Source organism: Sceloporus undulatus, chromosome 2 (genome assembly GCF_019175285.1).
Source record: "Sceloporus undulatus isolate JIND9_A2432 ecotype Alabama chromosome 2, SceUnd_v1.1, whole genome shotgun sequence".
NCBI lineage: Eukaryota > Metazoa > Chordata > Lepidosauria > Squamata > Phrynosomatidae > Sceloporus > Sceloporus undulatus.
The window spans coordinates 313212500-313232407 of NC_056523.1; the positions used below are offsets into that span (position 1 = coordinate 313212500).

General features: G+C 38.2%; 1 protein-coding gene across 11 annotated transcripts in view; it reads right to left on the reverse strand.

Moving 5' to 3' along the window:
• Nucleotides 1-19908, reverse strand: part of NEDD4L (NEDD4 like E3 ubiquitin protein ligase) — a 406323-nt gene that overhangs the window by 9750 nt on the left and 376665 nt on the right. For all 11 annotated transcript variants that reach the window (XM_042448263.1, XM_042448262.1, XM_042448261.1 and 8 more), the window contains 5 exons: nucleotides 15180-15301; nucleotides 9213-9283; nucleotides 7355-7450; nucleotides 2884-2957; nucleotides 1361-1421 (listed from right to left, as the gene is read on the reverse strand). In XM_042448263.1, the coding sequence (XP_042304197.1) occupies nucleotides 1361-1421; nucleotides 2884-2957; nucleotides 7355-7450; nucleotides 9213-9283; nucleotides 15180-15301 (424 nt within the window). The remainder of the gene's footprint in view (nucleotides 1-1360; nucleotides 1422-2883; nucleotides 2958-7354; nucleotides 7451-9212; nucleotides 9284-15179; nucleotides 15302-19908) is intronic.

Here is a 19908-nt window from a genome sequence, read left to right on the forward strand (position 1 = left end):
ATGGCAAAATGCCTCTTCTTCAAAACAGCAACTCCTTTTGGCAGCTACCAGATCTCTGAAGGCCTAACAAATCTCTGTCTGAATTGGACCACAAACCAAAATGTAAAGACAGAACAGCAAATTCCAAGTGCTTTTGGATGTATCCTTTGTCAGCTAAATTGTTGCGACAGAATATGGTACCCAGTAAAAGTGGAAATAAATCAAACATAACAGTGAACACATTTGTAACACTGTCAGGAACCAAATGTCCCCAGACTGAAACATCCATATACAAGCTGTAATATGGTGCCATTGTCAGGCACACACAAAGTTGGTGTGTAGAAATTCAACATTTTAAGGAATGATCATGTATAACCCTACTATGATAAGAAATTGTGCCCATGTGTAACAAATTTTTCAAGACTGTAAAAACTAAGTTCTGTGATATCAATGGTATTCACTATTGATTTTACTTTTCAAGTTGAATTATTGCTCAGTTTAAATTATGCAGTATGTTGTATATTTTATGAAGTCTTGCCATTTGTTAGTCCCTTACAGCCATAGGTAAGTAGAACTGTCAACATTTAGGTTATTACTGTCACCTGATAAACATAGGACACACTTGTTTTCAGGTGCCACAGAGGTTCCTGAAACAAAGGTGTTTTCAGATGCCACATCTTGGTTAATTTCAGAGTATCAGCTATCCATTGTTGGAATACCTGTAGTTTGTGCCAGATACCACCAATAATATTAGAGCAAACTAAAACTGGCTGCCAATATGCAATTATGTCAAGTGCTCCCTGTTAAGGTCTCAAAATGTAGTCCTAGTGGGCTTCAACTGAAGAAGACTAAAGCCTGGTCTACAGGTCCAACAGGTAATAGAAAAGTTAATGTGGCAGAATGGTTTCCATGTGAAGATTTTTAAATGCTTCCCTGCTAAAAACAAAAATACTTGTGAGTAGAAAGCACAAGGAGTGAAGTCAGTAAAATCAACAAGGGACTTCTCCACATGGGGCAAATGTGTTGGGAGGTATGCTATTTAAGGTGAAGGTGAACCTATCACAGGGTTGTCTCGGCAAAGTTAGTTCAGGGGGGGACAAATTCCACCTCAGAGTGGAATCCATCTTCCTTCCTATGACTTGGTGCACTCAAAAGTATAGTGGAGAATTAGTGCATTGTTTTCAGCGTAATAAAAATTGTGCCAGAATTTTTTTATGCTGTGCCAACATTGGCTCCTGTGTGGTTTCTCAGGCATATTTTGAAGCCTGAGAAACATGTTGATTAAAGAAGAAGAAGAAAAAAAAAAGGGAAAATCTGTCTTAACCCCAATAAATATGGACCATGCAGTAGAAAACAACAAGCAGTTAGCAAATCAGCTTACCTCCAGAAAGGCATTCATTTGCTTTTGAACCCTGTTGACAAACCGCCACTGGATGACTAAACTACAGTGTACAAAAGAGGGGGAAAAACTTCATCAGAAGAAGAGAGATCATTTAAATATCTTAACAACTTATGATTTTCTGGCTCCCCATTTACAGTGTCAGTAATCTTTCATCGAACTGAGATAAAATGTAAACAGAACAAATGAGGTAAATGCAAGGTTTCCTATTTTGGCTGCAGTTCTGATATCTCCTGAGCTCATGAATACATGTAGTTTTTCATTAATTCCTCATATTTCCTCTGGGAGACTAATGAGATGCTTAAGGAAACTTACCAATGAGCATTAAAGAGAAATTGAAAGGGAATTCTGCTTCACTTTATGGCCTGACATTTTAATAGCTTTGTACATATGCTTTAAAGTGCTTCAGAGATTACCTTTCTGTATTAAGAAGAGGTATGCCATACAGAAACATGAAATTAATTATGTCGTTCCTATGGAGATTATGTTCTATTTTGCTATAAACTAAATATAGTAAATGTATTAAAACAATTGTCTAGAAATAGGGGCTTCTGTATTTCAGAGGCAGGGCAAAATTCATTCCCTTATTTTATTTTTAATGAAAAGCCACCATTCGTAGGCTGTGGTTCAAAGCAGAGACTAAAATGGTGAACACTTAACTCATTCTCAACTATTATAAATGCCTTGCCCCTAAATTAAAGAATTCATTTATATTTAAGATTTTAGCATTATGTATCACGTTATCACTGTCATGTCAAGGTGTCTTTATCTTTCAAGATCACATCCACATTTTATTAAATCCTGGGAATATGGCTTATTCCCCCCCCCCTTATTATTATGGGTGTATTATCAATCCATCCATCCATCCATCCATCCATCCATCCATCCCCTTCTTCCCAGTCTGGGACTCAAGGTAGTTTACAGAAGTATTAAAAATGTAACAGCTAAATACAGCTTAAAAATCACGTCACACAAAGGTTGAAAATATGATTAAACTTTCATCTGATTATGAAAGGATAGCACAAAGGGTGTCACTAAGTTCCAGAGACTAGGAGGGAATTCCAGAGTCTGAGAGCAACCATTGAGAAGTACCTTTTCCATACTCGCACAACCTCTATTGCTAGTTTAATAACAGATAGTGGGGTATCTATGAGAGTAGCGAGACAAAGAGAAATACCTCCCTAGAAAATTTCAAAACAAGGCAGGTTCACATAGGGAGACGTGGTCCTTCAGATAATCTGGATATGAGCTGTGTAGGTCTTTGTAGGCCATAATTAGCAATTTGAATTGTGTTTGGAAATGGATAGACTGCCAGTGGAGCTGTTGCAACAAGGGAATTATGTACTGCCAGTAGTCAGCCCCAAACTCTCAGTATGGAGTTGTGATGTCTGAATTTCTAGTTGCTATCTAAAGTGCTTTGATTTGAAAAGATTTCTGGCAAAATCTTGAAGTTCAGTTTGAACCACTAAGTTAAAATATAAAACCAAATAAATATATATACATACTCAATATATTCTCTTTTGTTTTCATTCGTGACAGTGATTTCTGATCCATTTGGCTTCAAGTCGACTTGATATGTCTGTAAATACAAAAAATATATTTGTTTAAAAACTGTTTTTAAAATTTCCATCCTGCCTTTCCCCCAGTCTTGGGTCTCAAGGGCACTTAGGGATGAAACAGACTGCCCCTTTGCATCACCCTTTGGGTGACTTGGGAGCACGGTGTTTACACACTGCATGCTCCCAAGCCACCCAGCCACTGCCTAGTCGTTTACACAGGGGTGGCTTCATGACACTACGGTGGTGCGGCATTTACACACTACACACCATTGGAGCATCATCAATCCAGCTGCAGCACTGGTAGTAAAGCCGGCTTTTTGCCACCCAAAAAAGGAGCGGTTATTTACAGCTCCTTTTTGGGTGGCTTCAAAGCGAATTGGGCCCACAGTGTGTGGTTGGTGTGGTCCCAATCTGGCTTCAGAAGGGGCGACTACATGCTGCCCCTTCTGCTGGTCTATTTCACCTCTTAAAAAAACAAAGACAGATAACAGCTAAAACATCACCTCATACAAAATCTAAAATATAAATCTACAGAAGTAAAAACAACTAAAAGCATCCCCATTAAAAGAGAAAAATAACAAATATAGCCCATGAGCAATCAGTCCTCAAAGCCCTGTTGAAGCACAATGTTCAGTGACTGTAAATATCACCTAGTCTGCAAGAGGAGCATGTCAAAAAGCATTGCCACAGTTATTAGATATCAATTTATTACATGACCTTTCTCCCTGCAATTTTGTTGTTTCTAACATCATTTCTGGATCAAAATGTCTATAGAGATTTGTCTCCTGATTGGCAAAACATTCCATGCTTGAAAGATGACCCAAGAAAGGTGAATAGTACCAGAGTAATTGATAAATCAGAATTAGGCACCACATTTCATTAGCACGTTAAAAGCAAGACAGATTGGTGTGTCATCTGCTCAGTTATATGGAATTAACAGTATTCAATGGGGGCACAGATGGTAGCTTTTGGAATACCAATCATGTTCTATTTGGCATTTCTTCAGACCTAACACAGCTGTCCTTCAGTGGTCCCAGGATAAGAAAAAGTCATAGGTACCAATGCAACTGGCTTTTACAGAATAGCTTCAGTACACCAAAAACTAACAAATCCCAAGGTGGACCAATGCCTTTAGTGATAAAGAGATTGATAGGTTGAAGTATATCTGTTTGTTAAACATAATAGAAGTCCTTGGCAGCTTTGCATCATAATATAATAGAAGAAAGATAGATCAAAGTACCAGGGAGCTTACACATAGGACCAACTGTCCTGGTTTGTCAGTGACACTCTTCAATCCTTTGTCACCCCACTTTTTCAGCTAGTTTCAAAATGTTCCAGTTTGTCTCTCAACATCCCCTTTCCCCCTTTATAATCAGGTTACTTAAATTGTTGCAATCTGAATTCAAAATGTCAAAGTACTTTGCTCTCAATTCTCAACTCAGCAGGGAGGACTAGAGAGCAGGGAGGAGGAATCTAGCCTTTCCCATTAGACTCAGGAAAAGCAAATTGCTCCATTTTCTCTTTGTTTGTATGTACTTCCTTGTTAATAATTTTGGCCATACCCTGATGTTGTATGACCACAGGTGTCCTGGTTTTCATCTGTGAAATGTTGGCGTGTATCAAGAAGAGACACACATAGAGTAGTCTATATAGTGAGTTGTATGCTATAAATATACATATGTATAACTTAAGCATATTTATAATGGAAAAATATTCTTTTAAAAGTGTCCCAGTTTTCATCTGTAAAATGTTAGAAAGTTTGAGACAGTAGGGGAACCACTTTCCATATTACATTTTTTAAAATATACACATAACTATGTAAAGAATGAACTTAAAATAAAAATTATTCTTATGCAAGAAAATATTTGGTTTCTTAAGAAAAACAATCAAAACCAACTGCAAAATATCCACTTAGGATATTATAGGAAAGATCCATAAAAAGATTTCCCCCCTGTAAATTGGTGCATTTTCTTTCAAATATATATTGCTTCAGTGTAATAATTAATGGGATCATCAAAAGTTGACAGGTAACTTGAAGGCACATACACAGAGACAATAATTCTAAGGCACTCACAGAGAGGAGTAAAAAAACAAAAAACCTCAGTGCTTATACAGCATTAGCTATCCAAAGGATGTAGCAATAATTTAACACTGATAACTAAACTGCTAAATCAGAAAAACTCTACAAGCATATGCAAGGGCCTGGTCCAAAGAAAGGAACAGAAATGGAATAACTGGGAAGAACAGTTAGAATGACACAGAAATCATATCTATGATAAAAATGATGCTAGAAAGAAACCTGTTATAGTACAAGTAGTTATAGAAGGAAACATACTAGTTTCTTGAGTCCCATTTTAGTAAAAGGCAGGGCAGAAATAAATTTACACACACACACACACACACACACCACCGTGAATCTCTTTTACCACCACAATAATAGCTATTGTTCAAAACAAAGGGAATCATACTCATGGAAGCTCTCCAGAGAACACCAAGAAGTGCTTATTTTTGACTTCAAAACAAAACAAAATGGGGTAAACTTTCAGCTGCTTCCTGTTTAAGAAACTGGAGGAGAGGCAAATGTTTGGAAAGAGCTGGTATTATTTATTTATTTATTTATTTATACACTTCCCTCAAAAAAAATTGAGAATTAAAAGAACCATACAAATATAATAACAATAATATTTTATTTACTGCAAGCCGTTTCAAGAGGAATCAAGGCAGGTTACAACATCTAAAAACAGTGTATTGCATATCAAATCTAGTTAAAATTAATCCCCCATCCAACCGCCCACCCCAATTATAAAACTAAATTAAATTATTTACAATATAAAAACATTGTGATGATAAGATCAACAAAGTTGGGGGAAAATATAAGAAGGACTCTGTAATAGGAAAGAATAAGTTGCATAGTGCTTGGAGAAGGAGGCTAGTTTGGAAAATAAACGTAATATAAACGGAAGCATTAGGAGAGAATTAACCTACAGTGGGCCCTCCCTTTATGTGAGGGATCCGTTCTGGATCCCCGTGTAAGGGGAAATCAGTGTATGCTCACACCCCATTGGAAACATGGTACGGGCACACTGTATTTCTAATAGTAAAACAATTCACATTCAGTAAAAGAATAAAATGCAATTCAAAAGATTAAAAAAGTTCTGAAAAATCTTTCATACCTCTTAAAAAGGTACAGCCCACAGGGGGTCTGGGTGGGGAACTGGCCCATAGAATATCCCCATTTGGCTTATTAAGCTGTGGTGTCAAATTATTCTCCTGGCTTTTACAGTATTTGGAGTTTTAAATTAGTGTTTTATAAAGGGATTGCTTACTTATTTTTAAAATGTTTGTATTAGCTGTTACTGTATTTTGTTTTAACCTAAGTTATAAGCCACTTTGTGTGCAATGCTGGGAGAAAAACAGGATATAAATAAGATAACATAAAATAACATCTATAAAGTGATGCTCAACATGCCTTGCAGGCCAACATCTTTTTTAAAAATAAATCTTTATTAAATTATTTTAACATATATACAATGTTGTATATACCCCATTCCCTACTCCCCCCTCCCGCACAGCTTGAAAGAGTTTAGGATCAATATACTGTTTATAATTAATACCTAACATTCAATATGTGGGTTTTAATTACATTATTGACTTCATTGTACTCCGTATTCCCTTTAATTTTCTCAAGCAGGATTTCCCAACCCAAATTCCAAGCTTCTACCTTCCTTTCTCTGGTATATTTTAATCTTCTATCTCTAATAATATCAAACAACCTTGGTGAAGTTCCAATTTTTACTTTCTTTCCATCCTGATGCTATCACAGCCTGTGTTGCGTTTAATATATTCTTTATTGCTTTCTCTTAATTGTTCTTCAGTCCCTTATTCTCCAAATTTAAAATACAATTCTCTTTGCTCAAATGAACATCCTTGCCTATAATTTTATTAATCTCTCTTATCACTTCATCCCAAAACTTCTGAACATACGGACAATCCCACCACATATGCATGTAAAAACCCTTGGACCCACCACAGTGCCAACATTTAGCTGATAGATTTTTATTGAAAAATGCTAATTGAGAAGGGGTCCTGTACCATCGCCCTATAAATTTCATCTGTTGCTCTTTTATTCTAGTGTGCTTGTGTCTCTTAACCTCTTCTATCCACAATTGTATATCTTCGCTTGTTAAATTTACATCTCTTTCCCAAATTCCTTTCAGAATATCTACAATGTTAAACTGATGGTCTAATATTACTCTCTATATAAATCCAATAATACCTTTGCCGTCATTTCTTTTTGATGATCCTCTCCAATGGTGTTACATTATTTTCTTTCATATTTTTAACTATATCTTTTAAGCAGGACAATATCTTAGAATATTGCTAGCAGTCTGTTCAAGCAGACTGGACTCTGACGTACCTGTCCAAAGTTTTCTTCATCTATACAAAACATGAGATCCAGCTCTGTAGGGTCATTCTCCAGGATCCATTTCAAGGAGTTATAATATTCACTATCCTGTAGAAACAGCATTGTTTCCCATTAATCACTTTTTGCAATTACAATGTATCGGCATATTCCTATATACCAGGGGTGGGCAACTGTGAACAAATAGGGGACCACATTAGCCTCCTGCAATACCTCGGAGGGATAAACTCCCTGCTGCGCCTGCTCCCACAAAAAACAAAAGAAAACAGTTTTTCTCCCCAAATGCCCTCTAGGTAGAGTTGCCATAATTGTCCACTAAAACCCGGGACAAAATGTAGGACAAAATCTAGACCAAACTGTAGGACAACTACAGGACAAAACTCAGCCCAAAATGTAGGACATTTAAGAAAAACCTAGATTTTGTCCTACATTTTGTCCCGGGTTTTAATGGACAATTATGGCAACCCTACCTCTAGGGGACAAGCAGGCATTTTCACCATGTTTTGGGGGTGATTAAAGGGTCATTTTAGGCCCATGAGGGGCCTTAAAAAGAAATACCCCCCAGATGGGAGTGGAAGTTATTTTTTTTTAATTGGCCCAGGGTACATTCAAAATGTGATGGAACCCCCCCCCCCGACCCTTAGGGGCAACATTTCTTTGGGAACTTTAGAAAACAATTGGAAAAAAATTATTTGACCTTTGGGTGATGTGGGTGAGGTGTCTCCAAATGTAGTGGAAATGCCCTCCATGGCTTAGGTTTTGGCTGCAAAATTAATAATTTGGTACACTGTCAATTGGATGCACCAAAGAAGAGTTTGTATGAAGGAATTAAATTTTATTCTCTTCATGCAAAGATCACAAGAACCTTAGGAAGCGGGGCTGACTAGGTATGTGCTTACTGAAATTTCCACAGAGGTGAATGAGCAATTTAATCAATTTTGTTCCTGTTGCAGTTTTCAAAGGTAAGGAGAAGTTGCCCTACACCAGAAAGTCTTGAAACATGATATTATCATAGTGCACCAACTTTGATTCAGAACATGACTAGTAATGATTTTCAATTGCCCCTCCTTTTCCTGGCCAGTTCATGACCATGTTGGAGGGGAGGGGAGAGGCAAAATGTGAGAGGGTGGTCCTACCATTTGTCCCCCATCTTCAAGTATTCTTTCCATCACTTTCTGAAAAATAGTGACTACCTAGGGTCATCTTGTGAGATTCAGGGTGTTGTAGGAATTTGGATACGAGTCTCTATGCTATTTGGCACTCTAATATGTAGAGGCATTTCATATGTTGTTGTCTAGAACACCCCTCTGCCCTAGTCACCATAGACTACGATGAAGAATTATGGGACTTGCAGTCTATAGTTACTTACCCTGAAGGATCAGACTTAGCCCCCTGCTATAACCAAGACGTCACACTGACTTGTTAGTGTGAAAATACACACAGAGATCTCCCGTGGTCAATGAGGACAATTATCTTGTTCACCCTTTATTCACTTTATTCAACAAAACTCAGCATGCTCATATTTTCTATAAAATAACTGCTTGAAGCAGCTGTCAAAATTTTAATTCAAAAGGGAAAAAGAACCCTGCCTCAAAATAATTGCATTGATCTTTCCTTTCCTGTTGAATCTAATTGCATTAAGGGCTTCAAATTGCAACCTTGGTAGGCAAAAAAGCCACATTAAAGAATTAAAAACTAAATTCTGAGCAGCACATTCATCCCAGATCACGTAAGACAAGGCCCTTGCCTGAAAACGTAAAGCTTCCAGGAATATTGACATTTAATAATTTCCCCAGAGAAAAAGAAAGGCGCATAATTGAAAATACTAATAAGCTTTTCAGTGTTCACTTACCACTGACTCCATATCTTTCAGGGTTATTGGTTTCCCCAGCATCATCTTGTAAAAAGGCCTAATGAAGAAACCTAGGCATAAAACACAGTAACAAAGTTTAATTAAAAATAGTTGCCTCCCACAGGAGAAGTATAATGAAGAAAGGACATTGTAAAAGTTAAAAATGTGACTATCCGGGCGGTGGAAATGACAGTAGACTATCAAACTGACATTGCCAGCATTCATCACAGAGATAGGTGCCCTGGTGGCACAGTGGTTAAATGCCTGTACTGCAGCCATTCACTCAAAACCACAAGGTTGCGAGTTCAAGACCAGCAAAAGGGCCCAAGCTCGACTCAGGCTTGCATCCTTCCGAGGTCGCTAAAATGAGTACCCAGACTGTTGGGGGCAAATTAGCTTACTTGCTAATTAGCTTACTTGCTGTTCACCGCTATGATCTTTGGAATAGCGGTATATAAATAAAACAAATAGTACATCCAAACAGTAGCACTAGAAATGTGAGACAGTTAACAGACATCACCAACATATGCATTTATGTATTATGTACTATGCTAACATTCATCACGGTAACACTTTGGAAGTATGTGACTGAAAAGAATTTTTAGTCCTGAAAATGAATACTCTTCTCAACATGCACATACCATACTGGGTTTTTTTGGATCAACTCCCCAAGATTGTGCCTGATCTGTAATCAGTAATCATTCAGTACAATGCAAAATCGAGTATACACAATTGGATTTCCTAATTAGAAGTAACTGTCTAATCCAGTGCTACTCAAAGAGGTGGTTCCTGGATCAGTGATGGTCTGTTAGTCATCAGCTGCTGATCTGAAGAGAATTTCCAGGAAAGAAAGAAACATTTGTATGTAGCCAATGGGCACAAAGACATTACCGGTCACAGCACATTAGGAAAAAAACGTTCCCGGTCCCCCACATCAGATATCCTGAGAATCACTACTCCAGTTTGTATGCCTTATTGAATGATAGTGGTGGCTCAGCGTAAGTGGAAGAGGGCCAAGTTACCAGAGATGTAGACAAATACATCTATTTTTTCGTCTATACTAATCTCTTACAAACATTCTAAAGTCTCTTAAGTAATGCATTATTCATGGAATGTAATGAAATTGAATTGAAGTAGCACTAATCACAATACAGTGGACCTTTGTTATACGCTGGGGTTTGGTTCCAAGATCCCCCGTGTATAACAAAATCCATGTATGCTCACGTCCCTTAAATATAATGACATGGCAAAATGGTGTCCCTTATAAAAAATGGAAAATCAAGGTTTGATATTTGAAATTTATACTTTTTTTGAACATTTTCAAAACGTGGATGCTTGAATCCGTGTATAGGAAATCCGTGTATAAGAAGGGCCGACTGTACGACAGAGATAAAGGGGTATGCAAGTGAAAACACAAGCATATATACAAAAGATCTCCAGTAAGGAAATATACTGCAGTACTTTGTCTAACTACTCTGGACCAGTGGGAGCTAGTAGCTTCTATGTCATTGTGGCAGCGAAATCACACCTTGTTTTAATCTGAATTTAAAGTTACTATCCAAGGTGCTGAGCATTGTCCCTGAAATGGATGCAGCACCTTGGATTCCTAGACAAAAACCTGGAGCAGATTTACTGCTCTGGATAAATAGGTCCCAAGTGCTAATACGGAAGGAGGGCAACTAAACACAATGACACAAGAACAAGGGGATTGCCAGTAAAATCAGTCATGTAAAATTAAGTTGTAGCATCTATGGCTAATATAACACTACTTCAACAACAAGGTGTCCTGCTCCTTGAACAGAGAGTTTGGCTTCAGAGCTTCCAGTTCCGTAAAATAATGATATGAAGGAAAGGGAAAGAGTTGATTTGTAGCAGAATCCATTACATTACAAGGTTGCACTCTTATGCATGTTAACACAGCAATAAATCCTACTGAACACTGCAGGACGTTATGGTACATTTTTGGTACTACAAACAAAACTGTCGATATAGAATAAAATAAAGTTAGATCATCCCTAAAATATCCTATCAACTTCTGAGTATGACCTTTGGACCTGGAATGGCATATCAGTTCATTGTTCGAGGGAGGAAATGTAAGTATGGACTGGGTCTACACAGATGAACATTGGAGAAGTCCTGCAACCTGCTTTGCAAAGAAAAGGCACATCAGCAAAGCATTTCCAAAACAACTCTTCACATTTCCACTGTACTAAGAAGAAACAATAAAAAACAGCACAGTATGTAAGGTACATCTACTCAGAAATTTTAAAAAACTGCAACAGCAGAAACTATCAGCATTACACATCTAGATGAGAACAGCCCTTCACAGACACATACTCCTGTTATAGCTCCAAATTAACATAATAAAAAGGCAAACATGATTGCAAAACTGTGAGGGAAAGGAAGAAGGGAGAGAGAATCTATACATGTTCCAGTAGCAACATTAAGCACAGTAGGAAAGTAAAATTAATGGTCAAGATCATCAGGACATCCCAAAGCTACCTCTTTCTGTGTAATCATCACCATTAGAAATCAAAGTGAGTAGTCCTCTTAAGATCTCAACAATCACACAATCAAGTTCATGAGTGTGCAATGAACGGAAGGGAGATTACTTTAGAATCACATGGAATGACAGAGTTAGAAGGGCTGACTAGTCCAACAACCTAACATTCATGAACACACAGCTAAAATACCCCTGAAATCCAAACTCTAACACCCTCAATTTCTTCACTTTAATGCCCTCAACCAGTCCCCTCTATTCCTCTTTATAGCTAAATCTCAAAAAACATTTTTTAAAACAAAAATCCATGTTATGTGGAGTTATTGAGAGGTCAGATAGGCTGGATTACTCAACAATAAATAAAACCAGAATTTAAAATAACCCGTTTAACTGATCACCCCTCTAACCTCCTTATATGTAAACCTCAAAAACAACACATTATGAATATCCACAAAAGCAAAAGTATTCACACATCAGATAGATTATTCTAGAGTAAATGAAACTAGCATCTAGAATAAACCCTAGTTGCTCTGCCCTTTCTCTACCACAGGAACATGAATCCTAGGAGTAAATGAAACCATATGGTACATGGTCCTGAATGAGAGAATGAAGGAAGAAAACAGGAAGACCAATAGACAGTGGGTGGTTCTTTAATACTTCATTTTGGGGACCCTTCACTATTTTTCTTGTTCACTTCTCATTCTGAGTATGCCCATATTGCATGCTAGAAATGTAAGGACTGAAGGAAAACTTCATGGAGGATGGAATTCTTATGGGAAGGGGCAATGATTTCATTTTGCCCACCCTGAACCTAAAGCATTGGTGGTAAAGAGCAGCTGACCAATTTGGTATGGCATCTGCTAACTCTTTAACTTTCTCAAACATTTGTTGCATCACTATGGCTTTTGTTTTTGAAAAACTTTCTCTTTCCTGCTAAAACAACTGAATTTCAATGTGCCAAAACATTGACAGAACCTGATAAACTTGAAGCTGTTCTGCTGCTCCAAACTGAAGTGAAGATTAACCACAGTGCTATTGAATATGGAAACCACAAATAATTGTAGTTAGTTTCAAACAGAAGCCAGAGTTTCCCAATTCTTTGTCATTCTAATGACAGATTGTGGCTTCGAGCAGAAGGGGCAAAAGGAGTGGCCAGAGGCCGTTCCCACCCCATTGTGGTGGGACAAAGATGACCAGATGCCACAGTCCTGAGGATGGCAAGGAGTGGATAAAATCTGCTCCTTTTGTGGCTGGGTTTGGGCCGCCTTGGGTGGCCCTGACACAGCTTCTGCCTGGTTTGGGGGCATGCGTCGTCTGATCACCACCCCAAATGTGCAGAAGGTGCCTTTTTTTGCCTGCCTGTTTGGGGCCTGAGTCTCCCTTATCTGAAATGCTTGGCACCAGAAGTGGTTTGGATTTTGTAATTTTTTTTGTATTTTGGAATACCTATATTTGCATATACATACATAATGAGGTATCTTGGAGATGGGACTCAAGTCGAAACACAAAATTCATTTATGCTTTATGTAACCATATACGTACTGTATAGCCTCAAGGTAATTTTATAGAAATATATATATATATATATATATATATATATATAAAAAATTTGCATTGAACAAAAAAATTTATGTACACTGAACAATCAGAAAACAAAGCTGTCACTATGTCAGCCACCAATGGAAAAAAATTGGTTTTTAAAATATTTCTGATTTCAGAATTCTGGATAACGGAGACTTAACCTGTAGTCCTAATAAAGGAATTACTGTGCTTTCCCCTCCGACAGTTTGAAGTGAGTGAAGTCTGTGTAGCTTTTAATGAGGATGAAATTCTAGGTCTTCAAAGGGAAATTGGGATTTGATTTTAGTCTTTTCAATTCTATCATTCACAGCTTTAAAACACCATTTTATTGATCAATGTTCAGCAGTTATCTCCTATTATTTAAGAACACTTTCCCACCAAGCAGCACAAGCTAGGTTACAAAAAGTTTTCAACTAGAAGAGAGCCATAAGTCTGCTCTAGCATAAAAAAACATAAAGGAATCTATCAGTACCTTTGAGATTAACTGGGAAGAAGAAGTTTGTAGAATAAGTTGTTATGAACTCAGAAAGCTCATCTGATGAAGTGGACTATTTATCCTCACTAGACCATAGTGGTTTGGATAACCACCAGGGAGCTGGGTCCCATGAAAATATCAGGAAGTTTAATTAGGGATTTTGACATGACATCAAGTTGACCACCCGTAATTTTCAAACCAGTACCAGAAAGAATGGTTTATGCAACTTGTGATACAGTGTTAATATCTGAATTTGACAAACAAACAGAAGATGAAAACAATTCAGCATTAATATACTATGGTCTGCCTGATTGTTTGGAAGCCAAAACCATGGTTTAGATTCTAACCTTGTTAGTATGGAATTTATCACTTGATCAGGTGTCATGGGCCCAAATTCAGCTAGTGTGTCTTACAGCTGACCAGGAACTTGAATTGGCAACTCCTTGGCCCATGTCCAACACTTTAGCTACTTATCTTTTTTGGTCTCTTAGCATTAATACAAGCAGAGAACAGCTTATCTTTTTAAACCATACCATTGAAGTTTTTGGTTCTGTTACAAAAGTAATATTCCTTAGTGACTTGTAATGTAAGGCTTTCAAATGACTGAAAATTCATTACTTGGCTTGCTCCTAACCTATTAACTGATTAATAAAATGCACATCTTAGAAGAACTCAGTGAAGCTGCCTTTTGTGAAGATCTGGAAGGAAATGAACCAATTCTACTAGGATCAAGCTTTATTAAGAATGAGCTGACTGAATGAGTAATAGGCTACCCCTCAACTGGGAAAGAAAGGCAAACGTTGTATTCTTTAAATCTGGGAGTACAGCATAGTCCCTATAACAGCAACAGACAAGAGCATAAAAGCTTACCAAATAAATAAATAAATAAATAAATGGCATCAGTAACATGGATGATCCAAGTTTAAAAGATGGCTAAGTTCCTATTTCAATGATGGCTGCCAACGTCAAATTGCTTGTCACACTTGATGGTTATGGAAAAGAAGTTGAAATGTCAACCTGTCCAGCAAGCTCTTAGCAATCATCTTCTCCTCTCATTCCAAAGAATGGTTCAAAACACACTGCAGAAATAATCTATCTTTGGAAGGATAAGAGAATGGCATAAAACTGGAAAAATTCATAGAATCATTGATGTAACTGTTAAAAGGAACTTAGAATGTCACTAATTTATTTCCAAAATTTAACTTTCATTGACACATAATTCACAATTGGTATGTACATTATTTATAACTTGTTATTTTTCATCTCGACTTAAAAAGCTACCTCATCCATTTAGTTTTACTCCATGAAAAAGCTGCCACAAAGCAATGTCAAACAGAGAATTTGGTTTGGAGGTGCAGTAGACGACAAAGAAGGTTATATAGTAATGATCATGCTCTTTTGTAAAACTCACCATCTAAAAGCTTCCCATGGTACACTGCCAGTCCAGCAACTCGCCCAATGAAGGTGAAGTAAGACAAGTGATCTTCATTGCAAAGACCCGAATTTGGATTGATCTGCAGAGTGTAGTTGTCACTTATTTGGAAAATAAAATAAAATAAAGAAAATGGAAAAAATTAGAGATAGGCATACATTTGATTTTCAATTTCTGTTAATCAACACAAAAGTTATTGCCTTTCTTCCAAAGCTAGGATGCAAATTACATCCCAGCTCTGAATCAAAATGCCTCCAGGAATGACAAATCACCTTTTCAACAGGTTGGCTGAGCCCGCAATATTCTTTAACATTAAAATAACAAATATACACAAAAAACACATTTTTAAAACTATCTGGAGGTTATTTAAAGAAGTGGAATCTGCAACCCCTTCTAATATTTTGTTTTATGGCATTTTGGTGGTCTGTGCAGCCCCTAGTAGATGGCAGGGGCAAAAATTGGCTCTGAACCTGCTGCAGTTGCCCACCCTTGCCCTTTAGCAAGCTATCAGGCAGGAAACAAAAAGGAGAGTCACAGAAGAGCTTTTAGGTTAGTTCTACAACAGCCAGAATACTCGGGGCTGTTCTTGGAGTATTCTGGCCACAGACCTGCCTGGATTCCTCCCACTACATCTGCGCTCTGTAGCTAAACCAGGTAGTTGTCTATATACTGTACACATTCCTTCTGTGTTGCCCGGTGCCACTGCTGCTGGCATAGGTCACTCCCTCTGAGGTTGACAACAAGGTGCCCATCAGTGACCTGGGTGTCTTATTCTGACCTCAGAGGAAGCGACTCATGACAGCAGCACCAGCACTGTGTGGCACAAAGGAGTACATTTGTAGAGAGCCACCTAGAGCCTTACTGCACAGGACTGCAGTGACGGGCTCAGAACGGAACTGAAGGGATTGAAATGAGTGGGGGACGGATTTTAGCGCACACAGCAGTCCCATGTTAGTTCTCAAAAATCGCCCCCTCTGGAACGGATTTGGAATGGAATAGAGGGGAACAGAATGAGTAAGGGACTGCTGTGTGCAGTAAAATCCATCCCCCACTCGTTTTGCACTCATTCCTGCCCATTCTGTTCTGTTCTGAGACTGTACTGCGGAGGACCTGTGCAGTAAGGCTCCTAGTATTGCTGCAGAGTGATGAGGCAACGGGGTAAGAGTTTTTAAACTGGTGTAAGGCAGAGTTGGTTGAAATTCAGTGTGGAACTGGGCTCACATTGTGAAGACAGTATGCAGTCAAATTGAGGCTTTGGCTCTGCATTATGAAGACAGATTGTGGCAAGGGTGGTTGGAAATCAATTCATTTGTCTTGCGTAGACATGCTCTAAGAGAAATAGATTCCAGGGCCCAGAGTTCATTTTACAAGATGTATGAAATGTTATCTTCAGAAAATATGCACACACAAATCCAAGAGAGAAAACACAGTTTGTTCAAAAGGCAAATGAAATGGAAAGTTTGTGACATTTAAGTGAAAAAGCTCAATTATATTCAATTTAAACACACACACACACACACACACACACACACACACACACACGATACACACACAGCAGCAAAATTTGGTGCAAAATGTGTTATTGCTAGCTACTGCTTTTGTGGAGGGTTATGACTTATATTTTCTATATTTGAACATTCCATAGAAATGTCACTGACCATGCTTCTTTTATTCCATGACCTTTTGGACTCTTCCTGTACATTTTTCCCCTTTCTCTATACCTGTGCTAACAAATATTTCAACAGAAGATGCACTTCATAAACCCCAGAGCCAGAAATTCTTATTTATAGTGGCCTGAGGATTTAATGAATGGTCAGTATAGTTAAACGAAAGGTACTTGAGGAGCATTATTTCTGCTTCACATGATCAGGTCTACATGCCCCACCAGGAAATAAATATGCACACAGGTAGTGTGAATGCTTCCCAGAGAGGAATCTCGATCAGACTTATTCTGAGAGGAGAAGAAAAGATATTTGGAGTGACCAGAACATTCCTCCCTCCTACGGCTACAGGTGTACACTTCACCCATCTGATCAAATGGGCTGTAAAATCTGTTGAGTGTTTTATTGTGCAGCAACCATCTCCTTTGTGTCTGTTGGAACCATGGCTACCTCTCTGAACTTTTGCAAGACAGAAGGAAAGCACAGTGAAGTACCAGCAGGAATAAATCTCCCGCACAAACTCCCTTGGTTTGAATGGAACATTTCGATGCCATAGCTGGGCACCTGGATCTGTCTCTTTTATTTTAAATGACGATTATGCAGGTAAACTGGGGATGCATTTCATATCTGGAGATCCATCTCTTCATGTCTCTGACTGATACAGCGACTAAGGAAGGCATCTCTCCTCTGGATGCCTGCCTGGGGGCAGTAATGGGCTGGATGAGGGAAAACAAACTCAGGCTGAATCCAGAGAAAACAGAGGTACTTGTGATAGGTACCCTAAGTCCAGGCAGGGAAGTTTGTCATCCAGTCGTAGACGGGGTTACGCTTCCTCTAAAGGACAAAGTTCGCAGTCTGGGAGTAGTCTTGGACCCATCCCTACAATTGTCATCACAGGTGGATGCGATGGCCAAGAGTGCTTGGTACCAGCTTCGGCTGATACGCCAGCTGCATCCCTGTTTGGACCAAAAGGACCTTGAAACAGTAGTGCATGCACTGGTAACCTCTCATTTAGATTTCTGTAACGCGCTCTACATGGGGCTATCTTTGTACCATGTTCGGAAGCTTCAGTTAGTTCAAAATGCTGCAGCCAGGCTGGTCGCTGGAATATCCAGAGCAGACATATAACTCCGATACTAAAATCTCTTCACTGGCTGCCCATTAGCTTCTGGGCTCAATACAAAGTGTCGGTTATTACTTATAAAGCCCTACATGGCTTGGGCCCAAACTACTTGAAGGACCGCCTCCTCCCACACAATCTGTTCCGCACTCTCAGAACATCGAGGAAACTTCTATTACAATGTCCGAGAGTGAGGTTGTCAACTACTCACAATTGGTCATATACATCGACAGCACCGACTCTCTGGAATAATCTTCCTGACGAAATCCAAGCTTGCTCCACCTTGGATGCCTTTAAAAAGGCTCTGAAGACACATTTATTTCGACTGGCATACCCGTTTGACTCTCTGTAGTCACTATTCTTGATAGAATTGCACTTTATCGACTGATAGATGCTTGCCTGTGTGTTTTTATGCATTTTAATATATGTCGATTCTATATTTTTAATCTGAATGTAATTATACTCTTGATGTACACCGCTTTGATCATTGGAAAAGTAGTATATAAATAAAGTTTTATTATTTATTATTACAGCAAATTGTCTCACTTTTATCCAACAGGAACATGACAATAAGACTGAATGTCGCCAAGTGGTAATTGTGGTTTCTAAGTGCAATTAACACTGGCGTTGGAGATATGGTTTTCATTACCAACTGTGAAAATAAGCCTCTTTTTGGTTACTAAAGAGTTATTTGAAGCTTTTTCAGGTAAATTCTTTAACCATGACCAATGTCCTAAAAATAAAATTCCAAGTTTCAAAAGCAGCCTGAAGGCAATGAAGCTCAGACATATTTACCAGTCATTTCTCATTGGCTTTTAATTCATTGATAGGTTTAGTTTTGCATTTATGTGCCCTCAAGTTGTTTCTGACTTATGGCTATACTAAGATAAGTCTGTCACTGGGTTTTCATGACAACATTTGTTCCGAGGGAGTTTGCCATGGCCTTCCCCTAAGGCTGATAGTGTGTGCCTTGCCCAAAGTGGATTTCCACAGGCAAGCAGGGCTTTGAACCCTGGTTTCCTAGAGTGTTATACTCAGGATTATTATTGAGCCATAAATCAGATAAATACAGTACTGCCAGTTGGAATATTAGGATGGGTGGTCCAGGAAAGGTACACTTAAAAGCTTAAGACTCATTTTCTGCTACTACTACATTGACTGTGGTTCAGAGAAAGCAACATTAGATTAGAACATTTTAACTTTATGACAAACACATGCTTAAGATTTAATGTTGTATATAATGCTGTCCTCAATACCACCACAAAATATGTTATGGTGGCACTGTTAAGTAATATGCCAATAGGTTTCATTCCTATGTTTTTGTGAGGTGCTGCTCTTACTTGTTTCTCTCACAGATTATGAAAGAAAAATAAGTACAGTAGAAGAAATAAGCAACTAGTTATCTCTTTTCACAGGCACACTTTTCACAGAAACTATAAAGGAAAAGTAATATAGTACTGACATGCTGCACAGCAAGCACTGCCAGTAATAAACAGATCAATCTTTTAAGAGACCTGTTACAGTTAACTATTAGGTAGAAAACTGAATGAATTGGATTAGAATAATGGCATGTGCCCCCAAGAGAGGGGCAGTTATAATTAAGGTTCCTTTCTGCAGCTTTTGTAAAAGGCAGTTATAAATTGAGAGAAATGTAATTTACTGCTAATGCTCAGATCTTATTGAGAAGGCATAACAAATGAAAAACTGATTAAAAACAGCACAAGTGGGAAACTGTGCTGTTGGGCCATGGATGTGTAATTATAAATCAGAATGGGACCTTTAAGTAAACAAACCTCTGAACACATTCTATGGGTTTAAGTTACTACCTTCTTATGCTTACAACTGCCCACCGCCATTATGGAACAACAGTGTCCTTGGGGTTGTCCACATTGACAAAATAAAGCAGCTTCAAAGTTACTTGAAACCA